At 34.8% G+C, this 25,605-nt stretch overlaps 1 protein-coding gene across 2 annotated transcripts in view; it reads left to right on the top strand.

The window, feature by feature from the left end:
- KDM1A_1 (Lysine-specific histone demethylase 1A) overlaps nucleotides 1-23,259 on the top strand; it is a 33,410-nt gene extending 10,151 nt beyond the window's left edge. Inside the window, exons 7-13 of one of the 2 annotated variants that reach the window (XM_051217565.1) lie at nucleotides 3,540-3,630; nucleotides 6,095-6,330; nucleotides 7,331-7,537; nucleotides 10,202-10,557; nucleotides 18,008-18,276; nucleotides 20,470-20,901; nucleotides 21,864-23,259. In XM_051217565.1, the coding sequence (XP_051064981.1) occupies nucleotides 3,540-3,630; nucleotides 6,095-6,330; nucleotides 7,331-7,537; nucleotides 10,202-10,557; nucleotides 18,008-18,276; nucleotides 20,470-20,901; nucleotides 21,864-22,205 (1,933 nt within the window). In that variant the 3' untranslated portion in view covers nucleotides 22,206-23,259. Of the gene's footprint in view, nucleotides 1-3,539; nucleotides 3,631-6,094; nucleotides 6,331-7,330; nucleotides 7,538-10,201; nucleotides 10,558-18,007; nucleotides 18,277-19,718; nucleotides 20,902-21,601 lie in introns of both variants that reach the window. The other variant, XM_051217566.1, reaches the window with a different exon arrangement.
- Nucleotides 23,260-25,605: the final 2,346 nt, after the last annotated feature.

Genomic DNA, 25,605 nt, shown 5'->3' with positions numbered 1-25,605 from the left:
ATTAAAGGAAGTAAGAACAAAGGTTGGTGCAGAGTAATATGAATTCATTTTATTTCGTTAGGTTCTCATCAGCTGCTTACAACCTAAAATATTTGAAATTCAACGTTATTATAGATATTGACATACTTATACAACAGAGGGCGATGAAGGATGAATATATGTAACATAATGTGGTAAAGATTTCGTTAGAGTTAATGAGGTCATAAAATGTTGTTTCGAATATATAGAGTTTGGGAGGGAAGGTTCCAGAAAATTGAAATAGTGATTAGAAATCATGGAATTAAAACACATTAGACGATTATGTAATGAAGTAACTGAAGATAGATTAATGTTAATAAAGAGAGATATGAATTGAAATTGGTCAGTTATGAATGATGTAATTATAAAATTCAGAAAGAGTTGAAATGACGTAATAAAAATAAATAAAATAAAAGGGGGTGGGGTGAATGTTACCAGGGCAAAGAAAGGTTTATTACTGTTTCTTTTTGTATACAAAGATCTGGTTTTAAACGTTTGATTGCTATTGCTTCCGCGAATTTCAAAAGGTTTGAATTTGATTGTTTGTTGATCACCTTGAAGGACTTCAGTATATCGACTTCGTGTCCTGTGTCAAGGAGATGTCTTACGACAGCGCTGCTAAATGCTTTTAGTCCGGTTGATCTCAAATTGTTCGGAATATGTTCTTTGAATCGGACGTAGGCTCTCCTTTCTGTTCTACTAATGTAACTGCTTTGGCAGATACATGTAAATTTGTATACACAGTTGGTGGTAACATGAAAGGGATACCTGTCGACCTTTGATTGTGTCAAAGAACATGTCGTTTTGGACAGGACAATCAATTTAGCTGCAGGATATGTTTTTGTCAGTGCAGTTTTTAGTCTCATATTGATTGACCCTGTGACATTATCGCCTTTGAACTTGAGTTGAATAAAAACAGGTTTTTTATTCACCGTAGTTTCTTTGGGTATTTTATCTTCACGTTTTCCATATTTCTCGATGAATTTCAATGGGTATCCGTTATTTCTTAAACACTTTTTAACATTCATAATTTCCTCTTCTATTGTATCCGCAGTACATATTCTTTCTGTTCTATGAAACAGTGTTTTGACAAGTGCCTTTTATAATTGATTGGACAAAAGCTGTTGAAATTGACATAAATACCATTCCATGTGTCTTTCTTATAAACTGAGCGTTGAACTGTGCCATCCTTTCTTCGTTTTATCGCTATATCGAGGAAATGGAACATGTTTTCTTTTTCATGTACCATAGTGAAATGAATATTTGGATGAGCTTTATTGAAAAACTTTAAAAGATTTGTTGCATGTTGTTGATTATTACATAAGATGAATGTATCATCAACATACCTCGAATAATACATCATTTCATCAATCGCTCCTTTGAGCTTGGTTCTTTCGAGGTTAGCCATGAAAATGTCTGCTAGGACGGCGCCTAACGGACTTCCCATTGCTACACCATCGGTTTGTCGGTATATAGTATTGTTGTTGGTATCCTTTTCATGTTACCACCAACTGTGTATACAAATTTACATGTATCTGCCAAAGCAGTTACATTAGTAGAACAGAAAGGAGAGCCTACGTCCGATTCAAAGAACATATTCCGAACAATTTGAGATCAACCGGACTAAAAGCATTTAGCAGCGCTGTCGTAAGACATCTCCTTGACACAGGACACGAAGTCGATATACTGAAGTCCTTCAAGGTGATCAACAAACAATCAAATTCAAACCTTTTGAAATTCGCGGAAGCAATAGCAATCAAACGTTTAAAACCAGATCTTTGTATACAAAAAGAAACAGTAATAGACCTTTCTTTGCCCTGGTAACATTCACCCCACCCCCTTTTATTTTATTTATTTTTATTACGTCATTTCAACTCTTTCTGAATTTTATAATTACATCATTCATAACTGACCAATTTCAATTCATATCTCTCTTTATTAACATTAATCTATCTTCAGTTACTTCATTACATAATCGTCTAATGTGTTTTAATTCCATGATTTCTAATCACTATTTCAATTTTCTGGAACCTTCCCTCCCAAACTCTATATATTCGAAACAACATTTTATGACCTCATTAACTCTAACGAAATCTTTACCACATTATGTTACATATATTCATCCTTCATCGCCCTCTGTTGTATAAGTATGTCAATATCTATAATAACGTTGAATTTCAAATATTTTAGGTTGTAAGCAGCTGATGAGAACCTAACGAAATAAAATGAATTCATATTACTCTGCACCAACCTTTGTTCCTACTCTCTTTAAAATAATAAAGGGAACTATGTGTATAAATTAAAGGACATTGCCAGAACGTTTAACAGAAGTCATCTTGAGAATATTATTAACATTACATTTAAGTAATTAAGTACAACCAATTGACTTGAACTTATTTTAAATCAAATCTGGCTAGCATTTAACATTTATGATACTCGTCATTTGGATGTATTTACATCTTAGTGTCTATACTAACATTCAAGGTCAAACCTAGTGGTGCTCTGTATTTTGTTCAGAAAGTGATACACATTATACATTTCAGTACTTTCGAACTTAACTGTATTTTTACTATGTTGCCAATCAAGCATAGTATTCAAATTTATCTTCTCATTGTAAAAATTAAATAGTTGTTTTAAGGTTAGTCAAAGATAGGAATATAATAGTTACTTTAATACATGTCCAATATTAATGATGAATTCAGAACAGATTAAGTGTACTACATAAAAGTGAATTTTAACAGTTTTCATTTGATTATTTCTTCCACTTTTTTTCCTAATTTCGTATAATAATTTCTATTAATTAACATAACATTATTATTATTATTTTTTCGTTAGGAACAATAATTATAATCCCGCCATAGTTTATTTTTGAATATAATTCTCTTCATTGAATGAAATTTAGGTAGAGAATCATTGAAAAGTGTACTAAATAGCCGTTTAGTTCTAGTTTGACACCAGTAAGCACCACTATAATTGAAAGTAAAATAAATCACCATATTCTCATAAGGGTCAGTATTCTTTAGCACGCGTACAAAATGATTTTTTTAATATTATAGCAGTTGAATGTTTTGACCTGTGTTTAGAGTAAACAAACAGTTGATTGTACAACGATGTGCCACCTTTTACATTAGATAAGAGCTAGGCTACATCAAAAAATTAGTTGATGTTCAAAATGTTGACCATTTGATTCAACTTCATGATGACTTATTGGGTTCGATCTCGTCTATGTAGTTGTAGATTCATACACATCATTGAGAAGTCCCATACTTGGACAAACCATTTGTTCGATTCTCCCCATTTTTCATTGGTTCCTTCCAACTATAATTGAATGTCAGTTCTTAATGAAAATTATATAAGTCTGTACAAAACACACCTTGTTATATTCTTCTTTTTCCTCGTATTACCTCTACTACAGTTTTCTTCATATGTTCAATGCCTCCTATTGTTGTCTTAATAATAACTTGTTTTCTATTTTCTTAAGAAATTTCTATAATTCTTATCCTCTTTTTTTAAAATTATAGATATCAAGAAAAGCATAAAATACAGTTGAAAATAACACATCGTAAATTGATCTCACAATTATTAGATCGTAAAAATTCTCTATTAGATCAGGTGAGTTAATAAAAAAGAAGGATGAGTGTATTACAAAAAAGAATTGATTGTATCCCATGATATTGATATTATCACAATTTATTATTTTTGCACGAATTATTGAAGAAATAATAAATAATGGTTTTTCTAACTGACCATTCATTGATGTGAAAGAGATCTTTCTGTCTCTTGTTTTTTTTCTCCGATCACCTCTAGAAATGTCGATGGAATCTTGTAAATTAATGTAAAGAAATTCCGACTTATATTCAGACGAATATGTGTTCTTTACCCGGGCTTTTAGTTTCATATCCGATTGCCACTTTCGGAAGAACTTTCAGGGTAGGAAAGATGGCAAATTTCTTAATTTATTGTTCTGCTCACTGCAAAATTAATTAACTAATTGAATGAGCAAGTATATACATGCTCTTTCTCCCATTAGAAATTAAAGTCTATGTGAAAATTATATTCAATTTCCTTTATTTCTCATTGTAATCAGTGGAATGGTTGCCTAGAAATTTAAACAACCGTTTTTGTAATCAAGAAATTGTAAGTCTGAATCCAACTCTACCTATTTTTGTTTGGACAGCTAATTAGCATCATCAGTCCCTATACAAAAATTATGAATTAAATATCTGAGTACATACACTCGTACTCCGTAGATGATGTAAACCATGTAATAACGATCGCTGCATTTTTAATTCATAATGATTTAAAGTTTATATTTCTAATTTGAACTATTTATAACAATCGACTTTGCTCCTTAAAAATTTGTATGTATTTCTCTGTTGAACTTGTCAATGCGACTTGTAATTGATGAAATGCATGTTTTTGATTCTAATTACTGCATATTTACAATTAAATAACCGATTTTAATAGCTTTCTTGTTTATTTGTATTTAATGAAGACAATACCTTTACCCTATTTCTCTCTGGATTTTTGTACACGTAGAACAAGTTAATGACCTATATGTTTTTAAAAAATGATAATAAACATATCATAACTGAGTATTCGAGTGACTTAATCAATGCACATCTAGATAAAACTTTAGATAAAAATTACCATTGTTTTATATGATTATATAGATTATTTTGATTATTGTAGTATTTCTTAAGTTATACCAGTTAGTTGTCGATTGTCTGTATCGAAATTAGTGAAAGCGACTTGTTAATCAGTAAACAAATATCATATAGATGCTACTTGTTTTATTTAAATGTATATACAATTTCTATTCGTGTAAATATTGAAGTAGGCGTCAAAAAATACAGCTTCGTGTAGTTCTCCGTCTTCGATCTAAAATTTAGCTCGAATTCCTTTTTGTAAAAACTTAATAAAAACATTCTGTTTTTACTTTTACACTATGACACTTATTACATAAATTATCGACCTCATATTAGAGTGTTTAATCGTTCCACGCCTTTTGGACGTAGAAGAATTTATGAAGTACACATTTGAATGTAATTAGAGGGCTTAATATATCGTTGTACCGATTTATAAAATGCCGATCTTTCGTTTTATTCTTGTATGGTAAATTTTATAAATGAGGAGCTATTACCTAACAACAACTGAATTAACCTATACTTAGCTATACTTAGTGGGCGGGCTATTTTCCTCCAGAAGGAGTAACAAGAGTAATTAAGTATCTATAATTAATACCAATCCGAAAATCTTTGGAAATGATCTATTTCTAGTTTCGCAATTTGAATCCTTAGTTTTGTGGGCCAAAATTTTTCTACGAGTCGATAATTCATATTTCCTACGACGACTTTTTCTATTCCCTCAATACGTTTGCTTGTCCTATTTATTCCAAGGTCGTTTGCAATTCTATATACAGACAACGTTTAAAATGAACTTATCCATTCCATCGGTAGTGAAAGTTCTCTTGAGAATGACTAAGCTTTCGCTCTTACATTTGTTACGAATTGTTGAAGTCTTACTGCTCTATATATCATCACATTACTTCATGCTAATAAAATTCATGGACTTAATATTTAATCTCTCTGCTTTGTTGCACACAAGAAATGTCAGATCGGTTGGTAGGTACCTGTCTTTGGTTAATAATCACTGATTCATAGATTTGTAATTAAAATCTCAACTAATTAACAGATAGTTTACTTTGGTATTTGTGACCTTTACACCATATGTATAGTCAAAATCCCTAACACAGCTAGCCTTTGGTTTGAATACTGATATGACGGGAAGAAAAGTCAAAAGTAGATTGATTTACTCATCCCGACGAGAATTATGAATGGTAACTTTTGATAATTATCTATGGACAAATATTATACGTATATTCTTATTGTATAACTATTCAATGGCTAGATTATGTATATCTATACCCCTCTTATAACAAGCTTTATTTTGACCTATAAACTATTATTATACTACTTACCATTCTTGAGTTATGCCCAATCTTTCAATTGCAGTCTTCCACATTTATAGCCACTTTTGGCTAGATCTTGTACAAATCTTTATTTCTTTTCCATAGATGGTTATTGAACGTAAAAATATTGAAGCAGCTTATGAAAAGTGGCATTCAGCATCAAAAGCATTAAATAACCAATCGTCACCAATCCATCACTATACTCAACAATCTAAAACACAAAATCCTACGCAAAATAAATCTCGTGTACGCAATGATTCATCATGTTCACCTCGTTCCAGTAGTACTGAACTAGATGGAAAACTAGTCATTGAATCAGCTTCATCAAATGGATCACAAAAGTAATCAATAATTGATCATAATTTCTATTGATTCACCGTTTTTGTTCTATACATGGCCTATTGGTTATTATTCATAAAATTCATTTCGAGATCTCTGATGAATATGTTTACACATAGTTAATTTTATTGTTGACTTTTTTGCCACGTATTAAAAAGTTTTTGGCTCTCTTCCAGTCTATATATATGCAACTCAATACATAAATATTTGCATAAAAGTAAATAGACGAAGTCTATTTGTTCAATTAGAGTTTTTTTGCGTATATTGTTCGTGTTAAATGAAGATGGATGTAGTACACTGTGAAATTTCTCATTCAGTACATCCGGTCAACAGTCAAATATAAGACCGGTGGCCTCTAGCGCTTCCTAATTTACAGTATTCAACTGAATTGTAAACCTACAGCGTATGGTAAATTACAAAACCTAATAAATTTCTCACAGCTGTGATATTCATACTACGAAGTTGAACGAAAAATTTATATTTAATTTATTGTAGTTATTAAAAAATGAAATATAGAAATACTATTAAGTGTTATGTTATTTAAGAAGCTGCTACTCTGAATTTACCAAACAACTCATATAGCCCAACTGTACAGCTCAGGTTCATATTATCCTGGATTATTATTAAATCCAACTAATAACAGTTGAAATAATGGATAAATTAGATAGTGAAGGAAACAATAAAAAACACAGTTATTTACGCAGTGCCCTAAAGTGGCATTGTGATTCAGCCGGTAGGAATGCAGTTTTAGGGGGCCTAGTCCAAGTTCCCACTAGCGCATCTAAAACTACCGTTTCTAGCCACACATTTATGAGTGCATAAAAATAATGGAAAGGCAACTACTATGCAAAAATCGAAATATCAATATTAATAATTTGATTTCATAGAAGCAGAATGGTTGATATTTAAAAGTAAATGTATTATGACAATTTGTTCTATATAACATATACTATGGTGATTCCTCTAATCGTCTTTTTCCCATTTTCATAACGATTTCACCAGATCAGCTGATAACAATGCGGTAAGATTATCCTCCGCTACTGATCTATCTCAACGTCCTTCGTTACCAGTATTTAATGTTAGCGCTCAATTCGAAGTTCGCCAGTTACTTAGTCATTTACATGAAGCTTGGAAGAAATTTCAACCACTTCAAATTGCCCTGTCTCAAGTCAATAAGCAATTAGATATATTACTTCAAGAACCACCGAAGTAAGTACATGCAACTATATATATGTTAAATGATTATAATATCTGGTAATTTTAGATTGTTTCCATTATTTGAAGCATTCTTAAAAGACTGTTGAATTTAGACTGTCATTTGATGTTTCAATAAAATTGCATTCACAGACAATTATCTCTAATTCATACGAATATTCATCAGTATTAGAACGAATATTTTGACAAAAATTGAGCGCCGAATATAGAGACAAGTTTGTTGGACTGAACGCTGGAATTATTAAAATTTCAATCGCTGAAATTATTTCAAATATAATTTTCACAGATAATGTCTATCTTTAACTCAGTTGACCAAAAGCCATCGGACTGCAAATCGACAATCGTTAAGCACAAGAGACCACAGATATTGGATGGTCATCTTGACCTCGTGTCATCGTCGTAGTCCTTACGGCTCTTACTAAATGTATCGGCTCAATCGAGAGGCTCTATTTTCTTTAATGTGTTATCTCCACAAATGTTTCTTACCATTTTATAAACTTCTTGGATTATTCTCACGTTTTAAAGAAAAGTTTCATTGTCCACTTAGTGTATTTGCTGAGAGGGCTATGTATTTTCAACCGTGTGATAAAGGGTGTACCATAGATTGCAGTCCGTAAAAATATGGTAATTTAATCTCATCTGCTAGCTTAATATAATATTTGTTTTGAGGAAATTGCTATTTGAATATGTATCTGAAAATGTTGGAGATTTTAAAGAATGTTTTTAAGATGATAATTAGAAAATAAGAATAAATTAATACATTTTATATTCCTAAATTGTATTAAATAAGTAATCATTGGTAAATAGGTCTTATAAGGTTCGATTAATGAGGAAATATTGTGAGTTGTTCTGTTATCGTTACTGGGATTACCAAAATACATGGTAATTCATGCTTTTGTTTTAAAGGAAACTTAAATAGCTCCGCTGGATTATTTATCAGGCGAGCTATCAATATAAACTTGTTTTACTTCACTACTGGTAAAATGAAAGAAAAACTTTTAATGTTACTTTTCATAAACTGGCTACAAGTAATAAACTTAATTATACGAAATTGTAAAAGTTGGTAAAACCTCTGTAGATATCTATTTCGCATATATTCAGTGGGCTTCATTAGTCCTACAACTTTCATAGACAAGAATAATAACTATGATATAGATAACGTTCTGCTTTGATCAAAATATCCAGCCGCTATTATTAGGTTACAAATTGAAAATCTGCTCAACACTCCCTTCATTAGTATAGATAATTACTTGATGTCACTGAATTAAGCAATATAAATTGACACATTATTGAACTTTGAAATAAAATTATTCAGATTTGTTGAACCTTGAAAATAATTTGATCAGTATAATCAATAATTATGTATATACATACATATATACGTATGTTGTGAAAGAGAACTCAGGTGGGGACAACCAAATTATTTTTTTAATGTATATGCATATATATTCACTAAAATGACAAATCTGTACAACTCTGGCCATGTCATTCATGGTTTAATATTTTCATTAAAAAGTCCTCTAAAAATATCTCAGGAAATACAGTTATTATGTACAAACTGAAGAAACATACTGATAGAGTGAGGAAATCAATCTTTTTATTCATTTTGAACGTAAATCTTTAGGACCACAAGGTTTTACTTTATAAATAGCATTATATCAACTTTTTTGCCCAGACTGAATAGTCACGTGACAAATTTTGGTTTTTTTAAAAATTAATATATTTTGTAAATGTCCTACTGACAAAAATTACGTACTTAATTCCCATATTTCCCCAGCTTAGGAGAGGAATCACACACACAATAAAATTATCAATAAAGGGAACCTATTTCCGACTTTTGTATAAATCTAAGCTTAATTTAAGATGCTTAACTGAAAGTTCAACACAGTAATTTTTTCCGAGTACATTTTTAATAAACATTCCATTTTAGTTTGACCAGCCCATATACAGCTAATATGACTCAAAAATTCATGAGTAAACTTGTATCCGATAAACTTTATTATTAAATATTTCTTAGTTTTATCATGCTTAATGTTTGTAAAGTGCTCGATTTTTAACTATCGAGTCACAGTCTTGAATACTACCTCCGCACCTATCTATTTCGATTTGGTTAACTCCCCCCAGGGTTGTATCACTGTTCATGATATATATATATATATATATATATATATATATATATATATATATATATACTGTGATCAATCGATTGACTGACTAACTGACTGAAATATCATAAAACTTGAGATAAGCTGTCCATTTAAATTCTTATTATTTACCATAAAACAGTGAAATTAAAGAGAAACCGAACGATTAAAACATTATAGGAAAACAAGGTTTGAAGTGTAATGGAAGAAAGCCAGTTTCTGTTATCTGTCACAGTTGGTATTTTTCTAATTCCCTTTGTACTGTCCACATTATTAGTTTTATTCCTTAGTTTGACCGGTATCAATATTTACTATTGTCACTATTGTATATGTGTAAATGGATAGTGTGTGAATTTATTTCAATCATAGACTCGATCCGTTTTAGTATGGACAAGTTCAAACATCCTATCACTGATTTTCTCTGTTATTTCAATGAATTTCTCATTAACAATCTTTTTGGTTGTTCACACAATCCATGTTCTTTGTTCTGTCGCTTTACTTTCTTTTCCTTCAGAGATATGTATTTAACCAAAGAAGAACGTTCTATACTTGATTGGCATTTAGCTAATTTGGAATTTGCCAATGCCACAGAATTGCATAATTTATCATTACGTCATTGGGATCAAGATGATTTGTTTGAATTAAGCGGTGATCATTGCGTATTACAAGACGGTTACGGATCAGTAACCGATAATTTAGCACATTTTATTACATCTGGTCAGTCATTAACAGTTGGATTAAAACCTCGTGATAATCATCTTACATCTGTAATAACAACAACATCGTCATCAAATTCATCCACTTATAAACTTGGACCTGGTCATATTGAATTGAAAAGTACAGTTAAACGTATTTCTTACTCTAATACAGGTAAATTTTATATTCAAATTCGTATATTTTGTAAAATAGACTTGTCAGATTTTAAGTGATTATAAATTGTCATTCAAATGCTAACTATACATCGAGTGATTTTACGTCCTTACTTCATCAATAATAATGACAAAAAGAAGACTAGATAGTAGAGTTAAGGATGGTTATTTCATGTTCATCAAATATCATTAACAATTTGACCACAGATGCCTCAGAAATATTACCAACATCTGCTGGGATCACCAGGTAAGTAATAGTGAGTTTAGACTCAGGGTATTAGGGAATGATGATAAATCAGTTGATGAGGTTGTGAATCTTCATCGACTGAGATGGTTGGGCCACGTGTTACGCATGCCTAAACACCGATTATTACGACATGCAACGCTAACCAGTGTTGGGGATGGTTAGAAGAAAGGGGCGGCCAAACCAAAACGTAACATCAGTGCTTGGAGTCACTAACTTCTAGTCTGAGTCATGTTGGTGGATGTAGACTAGAAGCTGGGTGACACGAGATCGAATCCACCAGGGGCACCAGTTCCCTCAAGATTACGTGTACACCTTGCTGACGAGTGCCAAGCAGCACGAAACCCGGGTCCAGGGTTTCCTAAAATAGCCCCCAAATGCCCTGGTATGGCCGAGAGCGGGGTGGGTTCGCTCTCCTCGAAATACTCTCACACGGTCACGCGTATACAGCCTCTGCCAGGGAAGTCCTACTCACTGCCTTCTCGTGGCGGGAGTGTTGTTTACGAAGATGAGAGGACGAAAAGCGAATGTCCGGCGCTTTAACCGGATTCCAAATCAATGGTTCACATGGGCTCCAGTATCCTGCGGGAACAAATGGCGTATGAACCAATTGTTGGTCACCGGCTACCATGGGACTGCATCTCCTTACGATGCTCCACTGCCTTGTGGGTTAGACCATTAGGTCAAAGGCTCGGGGTGTGGCCCCTTAAGAAAACCACCTGCTTCGGTTTGGGCACCCGGGCAGTATCACAGCCCACACACAATTAATGAACTGAACTGTCTATGATCATGGAAACTAATTCTCTTGCTTCGACGAACATTCAAATGATTCAAATATTATTATTATTATTATTATTATTATTATTATTATTATTATTATTTACTACATCATTATTCATCCTCTTTTATTCCTACTCTGTCTATACTTACTTTTTTTCGACTTATACAGCAGCTCGTCTATGGTGGAAATTCGACTCTATCTAAATGTTCTCGAGTCACTGTCCGGTTGAAAATTGTATGTTACTACCGAATACGAGGACTGAAGCAGTTTTTCTGAAACCATGTGCACCATTCAAACTGGCTGCCTTCAACGTTCGCACACTTATGCAGGTTGGACAACAGATAGGGCTGGCTATGTCTTTGGAAAGTCTTAATATCGATGTCTGCTGTCTATCCGAGACCCGTATTCAAGACTCTGGTGAAGTACTACAAATTCGACCTCCATCTGTCGCTTCGAAAAGCTTGTTTTACGTGCGCTTATCCGGGGACCCTATGGCATCTTCGTCTGGTCTTGCTGGCGTTGGTGTCCCACTAAGCGCTAGAGCTGAGGCAGCACTAATCGATTGGATCCCCACTAACAGTCGGTTATGTGCTGTTAGATTAGAAAGTTCCATCAAAGTGAGAAGAAATCGGCGTGAGAAACGATTTCTTTTCGTCATCTCCGCCTATGCCCCGACAGATTGCAGCCCGGATGCAATCAAGGATGAGTTTTACCACCAGTTATCTGTTCTTCTCCAGAAAGCGCGTTCGACAGATATTATAGTACTAGCGGGAGACTTGAATGCTCAGGTCGGGCGTCTAGGCACAGAAGAGAGTTGTTTAGGTGGCCGATCGGGACTCGTTGGTCGCAGGTCAGATAACGGGGACCGTCTATTGCAACTATGCACAGACCACAACCTGTTTCTGGCTAGCACTAACTTTCGGCACAGTCATCGCCGATGTGCCACCTGGCGTCCTTCCTCTACATCCCAAGCCTGGACTCAGATTGATCACATCGCGATCAGCTACCGCTGGCGTGGTTGTGTACAAGACTGCCGCTCCTTTTGGAGTACCTATCTGGACTCTGACCATGCCTTGGTCTGCGCCAATCTTGCCTTACTTTTCAGTGGCCAACGAACTGACCGCCATCAACGGATTGATATTAGCAAGCTGGTTGCAACCTCTGTTGCTAGTAAGTATCGAACCGAGCTAGTTTCTAGGCTAGCTACCATTCCACCGAAAAGAATAGATGAGCATTGATTGCAATTGCATGAAGCCATGAAAATGGCGGGTACAGTCAGTTGTGGGTTCGCGAAACGTCCCGCCCATAGGCACTGGGTTTCTTCAGGCTCCTTACAACTCATTGAAACCCGTCGGTCTATTCCGGGTGACCGTGAGTTTGACCACAAACGAAGGATGTTACGTAAGGAAATTGGGCAAAGCTTGCGTAAGGACCGAGAAGCCTGGTGGTCGGAGCGTGCTAATGAGCTGGAAGCAGCAGCTGCATCTGGTCATTACCGGAAGCTCTTCCAACTCATCCGAGCCACTGGCAGCAAGAAGTCTGGTGTGAGCGAAACAATCTGCGAGGATGACGGGATGCCAATCACTAACATCCATCGACGTCTTGGACGATGGGCAGAATTTTTCGAAGGACAGTTCAACTGGCCTGCTGCTCCGGCAACATCGGTCAGACTGTCCTGCCCTCCATGGCAGGTGACGACTGATCCATCAAATGAGGCGGAAGTCCGCAAGGAACTCCAACTCTTGAAGCGCTACAAATCACCTGGCCCAGATGACTTACCTCCGGCTCTTTTTAAAGATGGTGGTGACTTTCTGACTAAGGAATTGACGACGTTATTCACAAAGGTTTGGGAACTAGAGAGTATACCAACGTCATGGAATGAGTCGATAGTTGTCCCTATCTTTAAAAAGGGTTCACGTCGTTCCTGTAACAACTATCGGGGATAAGTCTACTTCCGATTGCGTTCAAGCTATTGGCTTCCGTCATACTTCGTAGGTTGTTCAAAATCCGAGAAAGATTGACTCGCGAGGAGCAGGCTGGGTTTCGTTCTGGTCGAGGATGTATTGATCATATCTTCACCCTCCGCCAAATGTTAGAACACCGCCATACTTATCAAAGGCCAAAATCGTAGTGTTTCTTGACATCAGGGCTGCCTTCGATTCGTTGTATAGGACTGTTCCCTGGGATTTTCTATTGAAGAGTATGCCTGAGAAGTTTATTTACATCCTAAAAGCCCTATACACAAACGCCTCAAACAGAGTGAGGGTATACAACCACCTCTCTCCATTGTTCCATTCGAGCAGTGGGGTTAGGCAGGGTTGCCCAATCTCACCATTCCTCTTCAACTTTGCCATCGATGACATTCTGGAAACAGCTCTGATGGATGTAAGTAATGGTGGTGTGGATCTGTTGCCTGGAGAAAGACTTCTCGACCTTGAGTATGCGGACGATATTGTCTTACTGTGCGATAATCCCCAAGACATGCAATTCGCGCTTAATCAGTTGGCAACCAGTGTCCGTAGGTACGGTATGTGCTTTGCACCTTCGAAGTGCAAAGTACTTCTACAAGACTGGCAGGATTCTAACCCTGTACTCACCCTGGATGGTGAGCAGATAGAAGTAGTTGAGAAGTTCGCGTATCTGGGTAGCTGCATAAGTGCTGGTGGGGGCGTGAGTGATGAGATCAATGCACGTATAGTGAAAGCCAGAGCGGCTTATGCCAATCTGGGCCACCTTTGGCGCCTTCGTGATGTTAGTCTGGCCGCAAAAGGTCGGGTCTAGAACGCGTCGGTGAGAGCAGTCTTGCTTTATGCTTGTGAAACCTGGCCTCTCCGAGTTGAGGACGTTAGAAGACTCTCTGTGTTCGATCATCGTTGTCTCCGAAGGATTGCTGACATCCAGTGGCAACACCATGTTAGTAATGCAGAGGTTCGGCATCGTGTGTTCGGGCACAGAGATGATAATGCAACTGATGTCACCATCTTGAAACACCGACTTCGGTGGCTTGGACATGTTCTACGAATGTCGTCCCAGAGAATTCCACATCGTGCATTATTCGCCGACTCTGGGACTGGTTGGAAGAAGCGGAGAGGTGGTCAGTGCATGACATGGTGTCGTGGTATGAAAGAAAGATGTAAAGGACAGGCTTCTGTCGGTGCTTCATGACTCTCTGGTTGTGGTCCGAGAGATGGTGCTACAGTGGCTAGAGACGTTATCAGATATGGCTCAGAATAGAAGCCAGTGGCGATCTTGCTGTAACCTTCTTTTACTTTTTTCATAAAAAGTGGTTGTGTCTCCCTTAACTGGAAGATTTCTTCTGATCGTGCCTTTCCGTTCCCTCATTATTACTATTATTATTACTACACTACCTTACACCAATCTCTTCATTATTGTTTTTTTTTCAAATTTTTTTTACGTTCCTCATTTTTTTCTTAAATTCTCATTGTTTTGTGTAGCGCATATATATTTGGCGCACTCCTGTACCAATATATATGTGTTCAAATAAATAAATAATAAATAAATGTAGACTAAATGGTTGGGGTCCGCGTGACTATCGTAACCAATGGTTGGAGACTCTTGGTGACATGGCTCAGAATCGATCACAATGGCGTTGGTGTATACACTCTTTGTCTTCCCTTAAACTATGAGGTTAAAATTATTTCATATCTTTCTTACGACGAACTAATTCTTTTTATCTGCATTATTTCCTTAATTAAAATCTTTCCTTTATATCTTACATCATTGAGTTAACTGCTTCTATGAATCCCGTGTTCGTCTTGCTGTGCTAATGAGGTGTGGCAACTTGAACAGATGCATGTATGTGCCTAGTCCTACGTTGTAACTGACTGACTGACAAGCTGAATATGCACAAGCAAACAAGAGAGTGCAGAGGAGCATTGGAGTGGAAAATCAGAAATACGTGAAGGACCTAGCAACGACAGTGGTAAAGGTTGCAAGAGAAGGAATCATGAGACAACTATATGACAACGAAGAAACTGACAGGGAAATATAATAAAACTGAGAGACCAGTTAAGGACACAGAAAGCAAGCCATTCACTGAGATTGAAGAATAGAGAAACAAATGGGTAGACCACTTTGAAGAACCCTTGAATAGACCAGCCTCACTGAACTCACCGGACATCGAAACAACACACACAGACCTTCCTATAGTTGTCATTTCACCAACCATCGAAGAAATCATCATGGCCATCAGACAGATCACGAGTGAGGAAGCAGCAGAACCTGACAACATACCAGTCGAAGCACTAAAGTCAGACGTAGAAGCAACTGTCAAGATCCTCCACATTTTATTCAGGAAGACTTGGGAGGAAGGACAAGTGCCGACAAACTGGAAAGTAGTATACCTCATCAAGATAACAAAGAAAAGAGATCTGAGAAATTGTCGGAAATACAGAGGCACCACACTAGTATTAGTATCAGGGAACGTTTGTTTTGTATTGTCGAACCAGATGAAAGATTCAGTAGGCGCTCAGCTTCGAGATTAACAGGCTGTGTTTCGTAAAGGTCGGTTGTGTACAGGCCAAATCGCGACACTAAGAATCATTGTTGAACAATCATTTGAATGGAACTCGTCACTATACATCAAATTCCCTTATTATGATAAAGCGTTTGGCAGTGTGGATAGGAGAACATTATGGGACCTTCTTCGACACTATAGTATACGTGAGAAGATTATTAACACCATAGGGTATTCGTGCGATAGACTATACTGAAATGTCGTGCATAGAGGACATCTGATTGATGTATTCCAAGTGAAGATCGATGTCAGACAAGGCTGTTCACTCTTGCCCTTCTTCTTTCGCCTGGTGGTTGACTGAATTATAAAAACTTACAAATCTCAGGGAAAGTACAGAATGCAATGGACAGCTTGGATGCAGCTAGATGGATTAGACTTCGCAGATGATCTAGATCTTCTATCACATACGAACAAATGCAGAGGAAGACAGCCAGTGTAGCAGCAGCATCTGCAACAGTAAGCCTCAACAGAAACAAGGTAGGAAGAAAGATTCTGAAATGCGACACAGAGAACACCAATCCAATCACACTTGATAGAGAAGCTCAGAAAGATGCGGAATCTTTCACATATCTGGGCAGCACCAACGACATACACGGAGGATCTGATTTAAATATCAAGGCAGGGATTGGCAAAACAAGGGCAGTATTCCTTCATTTGAAGAATATGTGGAACTCAAAAAGATTGTTAACCAACATCAAAGTCAGAATCTTACGACGGACGTCAAGACAGTTCAAATACATGGAGTCGAGGCTTGGAAAACTACTACAACCATCATCTAAAAAGCACAAGTATTTATAAACAGCAACCTACTGTTGCAGAGAACAAACAAGCTTCCAGCCGAGGGAAATTAGGAAAAGACACTGGGGGTGAGTAGGACACACATTAAAAAAATCAGCAAACTGCATCAGGAGGAAAGCCCTAGCCTGGAGTCCTGAGGAAAAGAAGAAAAGAGGAAGACCGAAGACCATTGCGTCGCGAATTGGAAGCAGACAACAAAACAATGAATAGCAACTGGAAAGGGTTGCCCAGAACACAGTTAGATGTTGAATACTGGTGAGCGGCCTGTGTTTCTCCACGAGGAATAACAGGAGTAAGTAATTTTCTTGAAGAAATTCGAATGATATGAATTTAAAGAGGTAAGATATTCACGAATTTTATTTTAAATCTAATGTTGAAAAAATCATTTTTAAGTTAAGCTTGCTTAATGGTTGAATAGTGGATGATCAAATTTTACATTACACAATGAATTTTCGGTCATGCATGTGTTAGAGCATATATATATTACAGTACCGTATCCGTTAAAACAGTCATCTAACTCGTAGGTCGTGAGCTCAAACCCTGTTTCACCTATATCGGTTGTGACATCTGGTTAGTCCCACTAACCTTTACACAAACAGTGATTCAAAACCGAGTACATGAATCTGTGTCTGATGAGTTACATCGTCATACAGTAAGCTTAACTTGATCAGTGTTGGTTGTCTGTCTTATAGCTGGATTGTTTTTAAATCTTACAATAAATAATATAATACGGTTTAATTGTTAAGCTTTCATTGTCATACTGGACAGCATAATGAGATAATAAATAAACCACTTTCGAATATTTTGATTGTGCCCGATAGTGGTATACATAACGAGCGTTTCTTCCTATTTGAAACTGGTCATCTGAATTTACTTGCACCTCAATGTTGATGTTCTCATTGAAGCTCAATTATGATATTTATTACTGAAAAATAAATTAACTTAGCTCAGAGAATAAAAGATTACTCAAGATATGAATAGTTTTCACTTTTCTCATTCTGTCATGTTATACAACATATTTACGTATAATATATACACAAGGAAGATTTTTGGTGTATAATTTAATATCAAAATATCTTTTTGTTTTACAGGTGTTCAAGTGGATGTCCTTAATTCGGCATTTAGTCAAGATGATTTAATTGAATATGAAGCAGATGCTTTAATTTGCACTCTACCATTAGGTATCTTAAAAGAAATTATCCAACAAGATAATGAAACAACCATGCATCAATCACAATTTACAACAAATGAATCATCTAACAATTGTCTTACAAAATTAGTTGTACCACGTTTTGAGCCACGTTTGCCTGATTGGAAAATTTCAGCTATTCAGCGTTTAGGATTTGGTGTATTGAATAAGGTAAGCATTACATATAATACAAAGATGTATACCGAGTGACATATTGGTATTTTTTTAGGTTGTATTACTCATTTTGTAAATACAACCTTGTGCAGTCAGTTTTACATTACACTGGATACACGGGGCCGGAAGATATTAATCGGCTTCCCAAATCGAAACAGGAGCAAGGATCGAATATACTACGAGTTTGTTGTTTGATTACTATTACCCTTTTAATATTTGTAAGATAAAGACGACAGAAACAGTGTTCGTGTTATTATCTCGATTTAGTGACTTCTAGTTTACTATTCCTCTTCTTTACCTAGTGTTAGCTGTCATTTTAGAACATCAGGTCTTATTTAATATTTTTCTTGTTGAAAGATGTTGACTAACTGATCAATGAGTAAGTAACCGACATTGTTTTACTGTACTAGTCCTTTGGTATTGTTCAAATTCTATCAGCTACGCGGTCATTGTTAATAACTAGTTCAAATGACCTGATATCACGTTACCACTTTGTTTGATTTGGAGAATTCCTTTCTCCAATCAGCTAACATTTAAACCTCTTATTAGAAACACCTGTGTGTTGAGAACAATTATTAACTTTACTTCATCCATAAGGATTCCATGTTTGGAGCTTGCTCCAATTACATACATTTTAAAGCGCTAATCCTTTCTTACATGAATGAAAACATGGATCTGTACTTATCAAATGAATTGCGTAAATATGTATTAGTTTGATTCTTTCATTTATTTACTCTTTATAAACTTTAGTTCTTTTTTGGAATATACAAACGATCGTTTTATAATGTATATTTTCATTGCTACTAATCCATTCATTAGTAAAATTTTATGAGTAGATGTCGTCTCCTATAATTTTAAATATTGTTGAGTTATCGGCCTCTTTCTAGAGAAAAATAATATTCATATGATTGACTAGACTTCCGTGATTTTTTATTGTTAACTGTTATTTTCACCGATTTGTGTTAGTTGGTTAGAAAGTCTAGTTGTTGATATATTTGTTCATTACTAAATTATTTATGTTATGTAACTTATTCAGATATCAACATCTTAAGCTATTTCCATACAAGATGTAAAGAAGGCAATAGGCAGAAGGAAAGTGTATTTGTTGTAAGAAGTTACAAAATATTTACTTAACACATATATGTAATCGTTTAAAGATCCCCATCATATTAAAAAACTAGTAATTTGAACCATGAATGTTCTTCTCGATAAATTCTCCTCAGGTTCTACAATTATATATCCAAATTAATAATCCGAAAAATGGCCATGTTAAGGGATTATTAATTTGGATATATAATTGTAGAACCTGAAGAGAATTTATCGAAAAGAATATTCTTCGTTCAATTATTAGTCTTTTAAATATACGTAGTCTTCAATCGTCCATTTTCATCTTTCGGTGTATTCTGCCATCTGGACTGTTTACTCCTCTGGTTTCCAAGTACTCTGCCGATATCGTGCTGTCGACGCAATGAAACTCTTCGCTCTGTTTGACAATTGCTGTAACTTCGGCATCAGATCCTGCTACACACTACTTACAAACATCCTTCTGAGTAGCGTCCGCTTCAAAGGTAGTAGTAATTTATTCAATTCAGTTCATGCTGCTACATGGTTTGAGTGATTTTACTGGATAGTTCGTTTTGCTGTTGGACCAATCGGCTTACACCGTTCCATCACTCCCATTATAATTTTACATTGGCTGAAAATGTATGTACGGAGCTCAAAAGTTTGCTAAGTAATGATTAATCATAACCACAGACTAAATATTGTCTTCTACTACTTCTGTGGCCCAATGAGACAAGGTACTGGGAGGATCCAACTGTATTTTTTTTTTTACCAATTTGTGTTGCTCATTGAAGTGTTTGCTTTTTATCATTTTAATCTATTCAATCATAACATTACATTGTTCCGGTTGATAATGGACATTACGACGAACCCTGATTACTCTGCGTAAATTTTAACCATACATTTGATGTTATACAAAAATAGCTTTGTTTTGATGATTGGTTTATCAAAGTTGTTCAGTGTATGTTTGAAAATCATAATATAATTAGTAAACAAAGCAAATTTCAACCTTACAAAGGAAACCAACCTAGGTGTAGATTCGTTGTCCTGCTGGCAACTCTCGATGAACATGACTTCAATGACCATATTCACGTAGTGTTAATCGGTATTATCTCTTTCGTTCTCTAGGTTGTACTTATATTTGAGAAGAGTTTTTGGGATCGTTCACACAATCTATTTGGACATGTGAATGAATCAACAAATTCGCGTGGTGAATTATTTTTATTCTGGTCAATTACTGATAAGCCTGTATTGATAGCATTAATTGCTGGTCATGCTGCATGTGATTTAGAAAATGAGAAAACTTCACCTACACGACGTCTATCACCAGGATCTAAAGGTCAAAACTCATTAGTCAATAATTCTGCCACACCAACATCTCATCTATTAGGTCGTGGACTTAAAGAACCTATTATTATACGAGCTATGCAAGTTCTTCGTGGTATTTTCAGCCAAGAAGGTAGTAGTAGTGTTAGTAACAATAATAATAACAGTAACATTAGTAATTGTAATGGTGGAATCCATAGTAATCAAGAAAAGAAGAAACTTATTATACCAAATGTAAGTTTAATTTATTGAAAATAAAAATGTAGGTGGTTTATTATTTTTTATCTTTTTCTCATGCAACTAAATCTCAGTATTATGATTTAAATATAAAAGACCAAATAAATGGCGTTCCAAATACTAGCAAGCTATTCAATATTGTTCAAATAAGCAATGCCGGGGATAAACGCTAATTTAATAAAGTATTTGTTATACTGTTGATCTCACTTTGAACTAATGTTGGCTTATTAGTTGTCGAAGTAAAATAATTTCAAAACTTCATATCCATTGTTAATTAGATCCGTAAAGACTACTACATTTCGTTTAGCATAGACTTAAAACCTTTTTTGTAGTTGTCTGCTATTTATTAGTTTTACTGAATAATTAGAACACATGTTACTTTTGTCCCCTGTTTTGAACAGATTAAATATGTGGATGTGTTTTGTTCAAAACATTCGACTGTTATATCAAAATTTCGGACAACTGTCATAGGTAATGATGCAAAGAAGCTAGTCGTAGAACCCTGCGTTCAGATTACCTTTGGTGATTAGAAATGAGTTCATACGAAATTATTGTCAATTTTACTCACTTTAACACAGTTTTATTAATACTAGAAGTGTTGTGTTATCATAAAAATAAATAAATTTTATTTTGCTCTGGAAGTCTGTGATTTCCAATTATAATGAATATAATATTAAGAAATTATTTCTTATTCTAGTACGGAATCACTCATTCAACTGTATTCATTGTACATCACAACTACATTTCTTGCATCATTTTGGATGTTTTGTATATCCTTGTCGAAAATCAATGATCGCTTATCGATTTTCTAATCATTTGGTGTTAATCCAACCGGATTAGATATATTTTCTTGAGTAATAATTCAACAGACGGGACAGTCTTATACGACAGATTTCTGCACACCATTCCTTTGTTTTGAATCAATTAAATTGTTTACCATATTTAATTATTTATTCTAGCCAATTGATGCATATGTCACGCGATGGAGAACTGATCCATATTCACGTGGATCTTACTCATATATTGCTGTTGGAGCCACAGGTGCTGATTATGATATTCTTGGTGAACCAGTTTATTACTCTAGTAGTTCCAGTGATATTTCTATGCCAACTAATAATCCTCGTATATTTTTTGCTGGTGAACATACTTGCCGTTGTTATCCAGCTACTGTGCATGGTGCACTTTTAAGTGGTCTACGTGAAGCAGCTCGTGTAGCTAATCATTACTTTCCAGGTCAAACACCTGTACGTGCGTCAGGATTTAAATTAAATACTTCACAATCGACGAATCCACACTTCTAAATGATTCCATTGTTTATTTATTTCCCTTTCTCTAGTTTTGTCAGTGTCTTCTCGGAAAAGGCTGTATTTTCTCCTATACCTGTACTTTATCGACTGACTGTAGATTAACTATTTCATAAATAATTATTTTCCACCAATTAGGTTTTATCTATCTTTACATTTATGTGTATTCACCCTTATGGAGTATATTTTTTCCTGTAAAATATATTGATATACTACATTTGTGTGCAATCCTGTCATATTTTTCAGTTTATATGTTGATATATTTGCCTAACCTCTATTCGTTTTGTGCATAACGTATGTTTGTATGGATCGAGTTTAGTTGTTTTGTATTATACGTGAAGTTTTGTCGGTTATTATTATTATTATTACTCTCTGAATATTTCTTGATTTCTTTTATTATGACTAATGCATTCATTACCCCGTTTTCATTTTATAAACAAACTTGATAAATTGTGAAATACGATAAATGACAAATGCTTGTTATTCAGTGTTATGTGCAGTATTGTGGTGTCAAACTTACCACTGGTTTGTAAACAGTCATATACAACCATGCTGATGAGTTAAAGCTTTATATTGAAATATTTGCATTATTTAATTGATAAATCAACGAACTCTTAGGGCTACTTATTTTGTATTGCATAATGATGTTATGCGAAGTTGTTTTGTCTTCACTTTAACACTAACCCTTTGTTTTTACTATGGATTATCAGCATGTAGTTTTTTTTAAATATTTTTGTTCTCTGGCTTAAACTATTATCGTTATTGCACTAAGATTCGGTAGATGGCTGGTGTTTCAATAGTAGGCCCTCGATCGAAACGTCGCTACATCTATTTCAATTTGGATAACCATGTTTTATCACTGGTCCTCACAAAAACAATGTGGCTCAAAGCCGAGTGCATAAAACTGCACTTGATAAAGTAGTTACATCTATTTCTAATTACTTACTGAAAGTGTTATATTATCATTTTTTGAAGCCATGGTCTGTGGCATCAGCTGAAAAATCACTGGAAATCAAGAAGAATTGGTTATCTGTTTCTTTTCAGTTCGAAATTGCTCAATAATGCTCAATTACTAGTCATTTAACGTAAAAAGCTTAGTATTCGTGAGAGTAGGATAGCATTCAGTCTCTGAGTGGGAATTCGGTAGCATCGTTTTTGTAGGGAGTTGTAATTCATTATGTCAAGAGGAAGACTGGGTGCTTATGACAGGTTTATCACCAAGTTAGATCATGCATTTCTGAATATTTTCTAGTTTCTCATCATTCTTCAGCCTGTAATGAAACATATATTAAATACTCTGTTACGGCAACAATGAAAGTGGAAGTATCTTCTTCTCAATTATTAGTGCATTTCAAGCTCAACAGAACATAAAGATCAGTTTTTCTGTCCTGAAATTTATGCACAATGATGCTGTCAAGTATTCATTACCCAGAAACCGGGAATTCACCTTTATCAACTAAATCACTCTGCTTTAAGTTCTCGCGATACATTTACCTTTGACTTATTTTTGGTATCTTGTTAAAAACATTATGGATTTATTTGTCCTACCTCGAAATTACTAGCTATACTTATACTGGCTAGGTAAGAACAAAATGATTATAACTTGTAAGAGAATGACAGGTCCTTTAAGAATAATTTTAGTCTGGAACTTTTCTGAGAAAGCGAGAAAAACAAGATTTGGAATTTTAGGGGTAATTTTAACCCATAATCACTGATGAATAAGCTAATAAGGTCAAACTTCTGGGGAATCACTTCTCAACTCCAATTATGTCAGTAATGTTTGTGTTTTGATTTGATAGTTATTTGTTTATTTGAACGATTGAAAAGTTTTTTTAATAAGATGGGAACTTGATCAAATGAACGTCTAATTCACAATAACACTATAACATTAATAATCCATACACGAATAAAAGTGAGAATTTCAGAAGAGATTTACTATTCCCCAAAACGTCAAAGACTTGGAAAAACGGTTTTCTGTATACAGTATTGACATTGAGATGTCACAGGAGCGAAAGTAACTAACCAATGAATAGTAAATGTCACCATCGTGATAATATGAACCACAAATCATCAATGGATTACTTTCGTTCGAACTACAATTTATTAACCAAATGGAAAAAAAGACATTTGGGACCTTAATAGTCTTGAAGTGATATGCAACACCAGTCAGAAATGGAAGACCTGGCAACAGGAGGTTGAGAAGATAGAACTGAAGAAAATAAAGGAATTGAGAGAATCGTGAATGATTTAAAGGACAATTAATGGAGGATTTACAAATGAAGTATATAATGTATGATTTTCACATTTTATGAAAGAACTCTAAGTTTGCATTCAATAATAAATTGGTCTTTCTCACCTAAGTTCTCGTTCACTACAACATAAGTTTGGTTTATACAGTTGTCTATAAATTTTGCTGGATATTCCTTCTTGCTAAGTAGACTAAAGCGCATATATTATTTAGATGGTTATTTTACTATCGTCACACAGAAAATGAATTCAACTCAATAGGCCACGTTAATCAGGTATGGAACTGTGAATTAAGTATACTGCTAAGGTGAATTTGATTCATTGTTCATATTTTGTTTAAATATTGTATTCAATCTCATAGACTAGACATCTCGAATGCTTATTAAGTAAATATCTCTAACATGCACAGAATTAAATAAACCGATAAAAATAATTAGCAGTAATTTTTGTCAATTTCAATAATGGCAGTATCACATCAATCTCGTCTTATCATTACATTTAGTAATATGAGTATGGCAAACATTTTTGTGGTCAAATTTACCAAATATCGTTTCATTTTTATTTTAATGTGTAATTTACTTATTGACCAATGCACATTCTGACCAAATACTATAAGGGTACCTTGTCCTCCACGATATCTGAATGTCTTTAGTCCAACTCTATTCGGGTTTATGGGTGCTCGTTACTGGGAAACCATCCAAAAACGAGAAGAAACTACCATCTTCAACATTACCTAGTTGTCTTCAGTTGGCATCAACTGATCTAAAGGTTTAAATTATCTATTGCGTTAATGATCGTATGATTTGTTTGCGAGTTCACTTTGAACAAATGGGGAAGGAACCTATTTTTATTCAGTTTTTAGTGGGACATGATCTGAAATAGAAGTAGGGATTATGTATAATTTTGCTTCTACACCAAGCCAGATTCGGTGTAGGATCCTACGAAGGCTGTTTCTTGTTAATCCAAAGTTTTTTAGGTTCTTAATAAATAGTATTCTCTTCGAAGTTATTAATAAAATAAATGCTATCTAGCATTATCTTTGGGATTTAGTGCAAAAAAATCTAATAGTAGCTATCTTGATCCTGACTTGGCAAGTCGTATGATATAATTACGTTGAACCATTAAACAACGATGGTAATCGAGGATGAAC

The sequence above is a fragment of the Schistosoma haematobium genome, chromosome 5, assembly GCF_000699445.3.
Source record: "Schistosoma haematobium chromosome 5, whole genome shotgun sequence".
NCBI classification, from domain to species: domain Eukaryota; kingdom Metazoa; phylum Platyhelminthes; class Trematoda; order Strigeidida; family Schistosomatidae; genus Schistosoma; species Schistosoma haematobium.
This window is presented reverse-complemented; position numbering and strand designations above follow the sequence as displayed.